We start from the raw sequence: 10,688 nt of genomic DNA on the forward strand, positions 1-10,688 counted from the left end.
ATAGGAAAGGGTCTCTAGTGAAAATACTAAGCAAAATACAATATGAAGCAATATTTAACCTTAAACATGGTTATTCTGTTGAGACAATGCAAATGCATAGGGACCTGTTACAGTAAACAATTCCTGTGGAACAAATGTTCACAAATCCTCTTGAGTAAACGGAATAGATTTTTTCTTTCGGTGCAATTTACACAACAGATGATATTCTGAGCTACAGAACAGCAAGGTGGCAAAGTCACATCTGTGCATGAATTATATCACACATATATTTCTGTTAAGTGCTGTAAATTACACCTGTAAGTCCAGTTCAAAGAGCTTGGTTGTGTATCACTGAACAATGTTTCCTCATCTGTTTTCTAAAGGCCCAGATGCATCTTAAGTGTTTGTGATATTCCTCTGCTTGTTTGTCAGCTTTGTTTTGCTTTGGGTCCCCAGGATAATGATCTCCCAGACCAAGTGTTCAGCTCAAAGACAGCTCACAATAGAAGACAATGTGCTGTGTTTTGAGTGTGTGTGTGTGTGTGTGTGTGTGTGTGTGTGTGTGTGCGCAATAATGGTGCGGTATTTCACAAACATCATTCCTTCCATCACGCTCCTCCCTCCTGCGGTGGTGGTGGTATGCAGAATCACAGATCACTCCCTTCAGTCCAAGGAGACCTACAAACATCTTCCCAGCTGCCCCAGGGGTACAGAGGGGGGCGTGACCTCCTTAGCTGGATCAACGCAGCACAGGTTCAGACTGCACAGCCTCACGGGCTCGCCGGCTCAGCGGTGTGGACACAGCCACAACACTGCAGACGTTCCGCACACACACACTCTTACCACAGATCCCCCAAGCACTAGCAACTGAACAAGACTATGTGAACCTCCGCCATGCCTCCCACTTCCAGCCGGGCACAAAGCCAACGCATCAGTTTCCACGGAAGCTTTGGTTGTGTTGATAATATTTTAATAGGCCATTGTGCTGAAATGCTGTACAGTGAAACAGTGAACAGTGAAATGGGGTGCAAAGATACAAACTCTAAAGGGGAGAATACACTGGGTAAACTGGGTGGCATCATAGACAAACTGGTATGCTGATCATGTGGTGATTATGTGCTACGTGGCAATTTTTGATATAAAAGTAGCAAAAGCTCAGATCAGCTTCTCAAAACTGCATAAACACATTTGATGAAAATAGTTTGATGACAATAGTGAGAAAGGGCAGAGTTACAACAGAGTTATAGAGGTGCTCTGAGTTAGTTACAACAGAGTTATAGAGGTGCTGAGTAAGAGTTACAACAGAGTTACAGAGGTGCTCCAAGTTAGTTACAACAGAGATACAGAGGTGCTCTGAGTAAGAGTTACAAGAGAGTAACAGATGTGCTCTGAGTAAGAGTTACAAGAGAGTAACAGATGTGCTCTGAGTAAGAGTTACAAGAGAGTAACAGGGGTGCTCTGAGTAAGAGTTACAACAGAGTTACAGAGGTGCTCTGAGTTACTGAGTTATAAAGGAGTTACATAGTTACAGATACAGAGGTGCTCTGACATAGAGGCACTTTCTTAAAGCTCTGCTATAGATTTTCTATTGGTTGCAACATTATTCTAGACTCTTCTGGCCCGGCACCAAGAACCTCTGCTTGTCCGTACAGCTGAAACTCTGGCTGTCTTCCAGGAGAAAACTGAAGACTTACCTCACATAGACACTAATCACTTAAACATGCACTTATTTAAAATATTTTTCCACATTAGCCAGGGCTTTTGTCTGATAGCATTCTTAACTCTGTCCACTCTATGCTCACATGAGGACGTGTATTTGATAGAGAAGATGAAGTTCTTCTATAAGTCTCTCTGGACAAGGCCATGTGGCAAATGTAAATGTGTTTGTGCATCAAAATTAAATGCATTTTTGATGCACCTCTCCTTCCTGCCCAAGTAAACCTCACACCCTTCCATTTCTACTCTGTAGATGTAGGTACCATGCATTAAGTCTTCTGGGACTTGCCACTCCTTGTCTTTCACATCTAATTGCTGAGATCTCTTATGGTCAGGTTCCTGCTTAAATTTTTTGTCATGTCCCATGAATGTGTCTCTGCGCACGCAGGCTTGATTAAAACACACACAAAGCAGGATTCAGACACTTCAGCCACCTGAATATGAGCTTCAGCTAACCTGCCACACCGCACCACACATGACATCACCCCTGGGCCAATCACGGAGGAGTTCTTGGATTACTTGTGACCAGTGAACTTTTCTTTCCAATAACAACAACAATTTTCAGACTAGCTCAGCACCAACTTGTATATCATCTTTCTGACCAGGTTTCTGACACCTGCACTTTTCCACACAGCAGGACCAACGTGGGAACTTCCAACATAACATGGACTTAGCTGCTAGTACCCAATGGACTTTGATGGCCCAATAAACAGTAGAACCCAACTGTGAGAGGTTTTGTTATGGGGATCAGGCTCAGAACACATTAGTTACAACTCAGGTGAGCTTGAACTTGTGTGCTGGTGTGTAAGTGTCAGGGTTTCACCCTCCCTCTCCATGTGCTTCTTTGTTTTGGTTTTGTGTGTTTTTGCCTCCCAGGGTAGTTCTCCACCCTTGTAGTTCTCCGCCCATGATTATAGTCACCTGTTCCTTGTTTGTCCTCTTATTAGTTATGCTATTTAATCCCAGTGTTTTGTAACCCCAAGGTGGGCCTTTGAACGTGAGCATCATGGTTCTCTTCGTGAGTTCTCTAATCTCTCTCTACAACTCCTCACGGATTATGTTTCTCTTTTCTTGGGTGTATATTGCTTGTCCTGTTTTTCGTTAGCCTGCATTTCGCTTCTTCATTTGTCCGTCAGATTGCTTTAACATCTACTGATCATATCAGTAAGAGCGATTGCTATCGCACTACTGTCGTCCTGTAGCTGGATCACCATTACAGACAAGAACGGGATCTAGATCTGTGCAGGGCAGTATGGGGGACATAACAGGTGACACCAAATGAATATGTAGGTAATAGCACATATCTGTGAATCTGATACTGGATTAGAATAAATAGGCTTTGGATCATAATAAAGAAAAGGTCATAGATTAAACAACTGTAGGGCATGACACTGAGTCATTATAAAAACAAGAACTAAGCCCTCTAGATACACCAAACAGGTCAACATAGACACTGAACTGATTCCGGGCTCCAAAGGATCTTAAACTACTGCTGTAGTCTGATTCCAGCATGCCAAGAGCTCAACACTTTAGTGGCCTTGAAGGCTGTTTTGACCTGGCAAGCTGTGAGCACACTCTTCATGCAAACACACTCGTCAGATGCTGAACGGCCACAGGGCAGCTGATCAGAGGGATGCAGATATGTGAGCAGCCCATTCAGACGGACGCAGAGACGGACGGAGCTGAAGAACACATTGTTCTCCGCTCTTGGCACTGGCCAAGGCTTTGAGCTTTTTAAAAGTCACGTTAATAGTGTGAGTCACATGAGCAAAGGAAAGTAATCTGGATAAGGTTTTAATCACGTCCCCATCCTCACAAGACACATTCACGACGATTCACGCTACAGATTGCTTGTGATTATACAGCAGCAAAAGCCCAAATGAAACACTTCCTGTTTGGAACATATTACTGCTTTAAAGGCCTATTTTTTCCCTCAATGCCATGGCAACCAAAAACAATTTTCCACATTGTAAACAATACATTTCTATTTCTATTCTATTCGATTCTGCCAGTGCTCTTATATTACACTGCAAAGAAAATGAAAAAAACAAACCATTGTGAAATTATTTTTTCCACACTGCTTTGCACAAACATTGTAAACAGAACCCTAACTTGGATTGTTTACGCTCCCAGAGGGTTGTCGGAAGAAGAACTGACAATTAATCCATTATTTACTGTGAAAATGCATGATCAAAAATAACCCAGTGTCCACAGACATTCAGGAAATAAAGAACAATGCACTGGTTTGTCTACTTAGGGGTTATTCATACAAGGCCCGAGAATAACCCGAAGGGTAAATGCTTATTTTACAGATTTAAAGTCTTGTTCATAAGGTCCTTAAATGGATGACTCAGCGTTCTGGAGGCATTCGTCATGGCTGCAACACTTGTAGATTCTTACTCAATTAAATGAAGGAACTGAGAATAATGTTGTGAAATGTTTGTACAAAAAATGTACGCAAGTCTACTACGCTAATCCACATTAATTTTGATGGGATTAGAAATGACTTCATTAATGCAAACTAATGGAAAATGTGAGCATATCTGGTAATAATAACACGTGTGTGACAGTTGTAACAGAGGGGTGCGACAATGCTAACAACAAATAATGTTAACTGCACAAAGTACAACTACACATTTAACATGAATGTTTAAAGCAGCATGCTTTGCTGAACACCTGCACACCATCAGAATTAAGGATTTGCTGTTTCCGGTGGCAAAGCACAGACATTGTATTAATGACATGTATGTTTGCCTTGCCTGTTGTTGCTATAGCAGCACTGTTTAAAATACATTCAAAGAAAAAGAACTGACCTACACTCTTGTAACTTTAGAAACTCATTTTTTTCTAACTTTTTCTAACAAACAAATCCACCTCTTATAACAACAGAAGCACTTTGGTTGCACAGCTGATGAAGGTCAGTGTTGCCATGACAGCATCTTGTTGCTACAGTTGCAGCAGATTTTTTTGCTGGACATCCATGATGCAAATCTCCTGTTGCTCCACATCCCAGAGGTTGTGTTTTGGTTTGTGTCACGGTGTCCCCCCTCTTGTGAAATGTGATTCCCACATCCACCTCTGTTTTGGTTTAGTCTTCCTTGTTTTATCTTTTCCCATGTGCTCTTTGTTTATATCTGGTTCCCCTCCCCTTGTTTCCTCATTTAAGCATCTGCTCCAGTGTCGCGTTTGCCCTGGTCAGTTAGTGTGTTTAAAAATCCTGTGCTCTGTCTACCTGGTTACCTGGTTGACTTTTTTTTCTATTGAGTATTGAGTATTGCTGGTTTTGCTTGAATCCATTGCCTGTGTTACCTTGTTTCTCTGTTTATGTATTTCCCTGTGCTCTGAGTTAGATATTGTCTGTTAGCTGTATTGGACTGTTGTCTCGTTTGATTTGGTATTTCTAGCAGGCTCAGTTTTCTGTAACTTGTTGTTTTAGTTAATAAAGCCATTCAGGCTCACCCAACCCCTCGTTACAGTGTGAGCCTGGTGGCTGTGCAGGGCTGTGAGCACAGTGAATTCACTGCCATGTACAAGACACCAGTGAGGTGATCTGAGTGTTTTAATGTGATGCATTGTCAAATATCCTTCACATTACCACACAATTGAACTGTTGACACAAGGCAGGATGAATCCATGACCCTTCCATCTGAATATTGCAGCAAAAATCAGGACACATCAGACTAAGCAATGTTTCTTCCAACCTTCTATTGTCTTTGGTTGATTGTTCTTTCATTTTTTACATTTCAGAGATGCTCTTCAGACATGCTCCTCACACATGCTCCTCACACATGCTCTTCACACATGCTCTTCTGAGATGCACTTCAGAGATGCTCTTCTGCATCCCTGGGTTGTAATGAGCAGCTTATGTATCATCTCAAACCTGTCTGCCCATTCTCCTCTGGCAACAACAAGGCACTTGCACCTTGAGAACTGCCACTCACTCACTCATTAGATTTTTTTTTCTCATAATTTTCTTTAAATCCTACAGATGTTTGCACATTAAAATCCCAGTAGATCAAAGGTTTCTGAAATACTTAGACCAGACCGTCTAGCACTCACAGTAACTTCAATACCCTTTCTTCCCATTTCTGACACTAGTGCTGAATTTAGCATGTCGTCATGACTATGTCTATACATAAATTCACTGAATTAAAAAAAATTAAATCGCTGCCATGTAACTGATTAGCTATTCACGTTAAGGACCATATGCTTTTACACGTCTTGTAATTGCAAGTGAGCAGACAAGAAGCCGTCAGTGAAAACGGGTTTGTTACAATTGTTGAGTGTTACAGTTGATTATCCACATTACATGAACTAGCCCACAATCCAGGACGCAACAAGTCACACCCTGTCTAGGGTAAGATTCAAAAACAGTTACCCAGTGCAGTTACTCCTTTTGAGCTGCACTTTGAAATGTTCGCCAAGCCAGGAGGCGTCCTGCACCGCTTTAAGGTTTTAGGTTGTCATGAAAGCAACTGCCGTATGTTAATTATGCAGTCGAAAATATAACTAACAAATCTCTGTGCTCAAATTTACGTAATCTGTTTAAGAATATCGAAAGGTTAAAACGTCTGAGTTTACAAAATTCTTCAGTAGAGCAAGAATATCTTGCTAACACGTTTGTCTCAGGAGAACTGTTGGCTACCTGTGCCTCGTAAACGGCAGTGCTAAAAACGCTCCTAGAAGAAAAATTCAACATCTCTTTAGAGTGTCTCTTTACGCCAGAGTAAACGCATATCCTCAATATCAACACAAAGCACCAGAAACACTACCCACCTCGGAGATTCCCATTTTTTTGTGCAACCTTCATCCCTTTCTCAGGATTAGTGAACTCCTGCGTTTCACTATCGGGATGTTGATTTCCAGACATGACCAAATTCCTTGTATCCCTTTGCAGACTGACTTTTTCATGAGGATTGTCGTGGCACTACAAGTCCATGACGTTTGGGAATGCTCTGTTGTTTCTTGGGCGTGTTCTAAAATATTCCCAGTGAGTCACCAGCATATCCCAAACTTCCCCTGTCATCACTGTCCTGAGGTGTCTGCTGTACTGCACATCACGGGATGATCCTAATAACTATATATTTTTAAAGAGCGCAGATAGTTTATAGCAGTACTAGTAAGTAGATTATGAGTCCAGTGAAATGACCGTTTTCTATTTAAGATATTTTCCACGTTAACTTGTTACGCTTTGCAAACTCCTGGACCGTAGTCCGGCAAGATGGTTCAGACCCAAATCGAACCTGTTGTGTTAGAGCGCCATCTTCTGGAGTTATGAAAAATCTGACATCGTTCTGACACGATCTGACAATCGTCCATCGTTCGTGTCTGTTTCATTATGTTAATAAGGGCATATTACAGTAATTACAGTAATTTTGTTTACCAAACGTTATAAAGAAAACGAGTTCAATATGATGTTGGCACAGAGCATCACACCCTAATAAAGTCAAGATCCAGTCCTATTCATGTGTCAATATCATAATCAGAATATCTTTAATTTCGTCAAATATATCACCCATAAAAATAATTTGTCTTGGTATTACATACTCTGTACAGCTGTCACTAACTGGTTAATTGTGTGGAAATCTGGAACACTAATTTCTTAGATGCATCATAAACGTTTGAGTCTAAACTATTAATGGTCGGGCTAAAATTAAATTTGTAATTAACAAAGTGGAGCAATCAGCGCTTTGAGATTAAAATGAGACTCGGGTGTGACGACACAGGACAGCATCGTGGGAGACAAGCAAGAACCTAACCATGCAACATTTTATCAAATTGTCCAACTGACACAAATGAGAGAAATAAACACAGGGATATGACGAAGAAGGTGGAATTAAACGTATAATTTTAGCCAACACGTAAAACAACCATTTGCAAACCAGAACCAAAATAATGCCTTATATTTACCACTAGAAAGATACGGTTATAAACTGTCCGAATAATGAAGTATGAAAAGTCATTTCACAACTGTAAACTAAACAGGACAACACATTTAGGTTCACTCCATCAAAATATTTAAATCACAGACTCTCATTAGCTCAGAATGTACAGAGGATAAAGGCTAGTGAAACCGGCTCTACAGAAAAATCTTATCTATACCAGGATTTCTCACCGTGTTTTCCGAGGTTTCCATTGTGTTCCATGATTTCTAACAATTCTGTTTTAGGTCCCTATGTATTCTCTTCGCTCCCAATCCATCCACCTGTAGAAGGTGCGCACGGAACAACCTCAAGGATGGGAATAAGTATATGAAAAGACCTAAAGCAAGGGAGGGTTTCCTGTAGTTGGTGACAGCATATAAGTTTCAATCCAGAACCAAGCATTTAGGCACACCCACAACTACACCGGTCTTTCAAGTCTTGATTCACAGTCGATCTCTCGTTAAACGTCCTCTTGACAGAATTATAAATCATATATACTGTTGTCCAGACGGAGTAAAAGGTCCTCGCAGCAATTATTGATGGGGTTGAAGAGTTGTGAAGAAAACACTTTGCAACAGTTTGTTGCAACAGAACTGAGCAGTTCGTTAATACTGATAACCAAGTACCATAGACAGCAATCAGCTGTGGAGCAATGGGGCAGCCTTGCAGAAAGCCCATAAACATAGGAACATAGGTATATGTTCAAACCAATCTACAAACATACAAACAAACTGAAGGATTAAAACATGAAACGTCTGGATAAAAGATTGTTGGAAAATGTGTATGTGAAAATAGTTTTCCTTTCGAATTTGATTGAATCTGTTGACAGCACATGTTGCACCACTTAAGTGGAATCAGGCTTCCAGTTATTTCTTCAGAGATCAAATAAGATTGATCTGGCTTTTTCACCCATTCCGCCAAACATCTGAATTTCTTAAGAACATGGGCGTACTATATTCAGGGGAATATATAAGTAATCTAATATATAATAGTGTAATGTATATTGCACAGTGCGTACCAACAAAAAAGACCCATTTTTGGCATCATATTGCTTAAGTATGACCCAAATAGGGAAGCTTTGATGTTTTTGGTGTTTTACCATTGTGCATTTAAAATGACCTCAAAGGCATGACACAGTTGGCAGATGTAAGACAAGACAGCTTATTCAACACATCCAAACAGCACCTTTGGGTTCCCACAGAAGAGCCTGTGTCTTTGCCTTCTCACTACCTACCACCACAAAATGTCTATCAGTTGTTGTAAGTTCTAGTGTACAAAACTATATTGTGTAGCAGGTAACAAGCCTGCTCCTCCTGTTTGGGGATTGGGGTTTGGTCCCAATCCAGGAGAGTGCTCTGACTGCACCAATAAAACTCTTTGGCAAGACTCCTAGCATGACGTTCGCCTATCTCTGTAACATGGTTGAAATCATGTTGCTCTGTATAAGAATGTGTGTTAAAAGTGTCAAATGTTCAGTCCGTGGATAAAAACATTATGAATTCAGTCACAGTGCTTATTTACACTCTAAAGCAATTCATTTTCCTTGCAAGTATCACTTCTAAGAGTTAATGTTGGTAGTTTGGTCTTTATGACTTTCTTGATTTGTAGCTCAAAGATAAAACTGGGATCAAACATTAAACCGAGGCTCCTGAAAAGTTTCACATTAAAGGTTAGAGGTGGGTCTTGCTCAGGGGTGGAAAGGAACTAATTACATTTACTCACATTACTGTAATTGAGTACTTTTTATGAGTAATTTGTAATTTTCTGAGTAGTTTTTGAAATATGTAATTTTTACTTTTACTTGAGTACATTTTGACCCAAGTAGTTTTACTTCACTACATTTGAACGCCCTCACATTACTGAGTAAAAAAATATTGACGGTGAAAAATTAAATGCGGGCAGAAATTTAAACTTCTGAGTCCCAGAAGTGAAGGCCAATTGCGTGGCCTTGCCTTGCGCGCGCCATTTCCATTGTCTCATAATCAGGTCATAATCTGGTGCATTTTTTTTCCAAAAGGATGAGATTGTTCTATCTTTAAATCTTCTATCTATCAGGTTCTGTGGGATCCTGTGGGCATTTTATTGTGAATAGTGAAATCTTGTTGCATTTTAGTTTGATTTGTGGCATCTTGTGCACACTTAATTTTGTGTGCATTTTGTTTTTTGGATAATTTGTAATTAAAATTTATTTATTCTTATCATAGTGTTGTCCATTGGACAATAGGACTGAAATTTGTTTGCACTTTATGGTACAGGTTGTGACTGTCCTTGTGCTGTGAGGAAGTATGTTCCTGAGCTCAGCTGATCTTTTTGCAAGTGTGGATGTGCACTTAAATACGCTTTGAAATCTATTAAAACAACTTGTGCTGAATTTGGTTCATGATTCATCCATGCATTAAATAACTGAAAGTAACTTTTACTCAAATTACATTTTAAATGAAGTAATTTTGTACTTTTACTTGAGTAAATTTTGAGATGGGTAATTTTACTTTTACTCTGAGTAGATTTTAGGCAAAGTAATGATACTTTTACTCAATTACAATTTTTCAGTACTCTTTCCACCTCTGGTCTTGCTACACAGACATGTGTGTCATTAGCATGGAAAAGAGGCAATATCCTCTAAATAAAAAGCACAGCCAGGGGCTGCAATATGTGGGAAATATTAGGACTGGGCATTCAACTGAGAGCCATCTGTGGCCTCAGTATTAACAAAGTTAATGCTCAGACAGCACTGAGACCCAGAGGAGAGAGTGGAAAGTAATCATTATTATTTGAACTAATGGGGACTTCATTGGTTAACTGCTTAGTGTGTTCCCTTAGATTACCTGGTCTTTCATTCAGCCGGAGGAAAAAAAACCCCAAACAAAACAAAGATAGGTGTGGTTACTCTGTCATATTCAGCTCTGTGACATAAGCATGTTAATTCCTTTCCATTTTATTCATTTGTTGAAAGACAGAAATGAAAAAAGCAAACATGTCAGGAAGCACTTTAGAAGCAATGTGATGAATGTTCGCTGGCAAATATCATGAATCATCATTTGATTGATTCATTTTGATTGCAACAGCATG

General features: G+C 40.0%; 1 protein-coding gene across 2 annotated transcripts in view; it reads right to left on the reverse strand.

Moving 5' to 3' along the window:
* Window positions 1-7,985, reverse strand: part of plcd1a (phospholipase C, delta 1a) — a 28,043-nt gene extending 20,058 nt beyond the window's left edge. The window contains exon 1 of one of the 2 annotated variants that reach the window (XM_077012654.1): window positions 7,811-7,985. In XM_077012654.1, the coding sequence (XP_076868769.1) occupies window positions 7,811-7,841 (31 nt within the window). In that variant the 5' untranslated portion in view covers window positions 7,842-7,985. Of the gene's footprint in view, window positions 1-6,471; window positions 6,708-7,810 lie in introns of those variants that run through there. The other variant, XM_077012653.1, reaches the window with a different exon arrangement.
* Window positions 7,986-10,688: the final 2,703 nt, after the last annotated feature.

This window comes from Brachyhypopomus gauderio, chromosome 7 (assembly GCF_052324685.1).
Source record: "Brachyhypopomus gauderio isolate BG-103 chromosome 7, BGAUD_0.2, whole genome shotgun sequence".
NCBI lineage: Eukaryota > Metazoa > Chordata > Actinopteri > Gymnotiformes > Hypopomidae > Brachyhypopomus > Brachyhypopomus gauderio.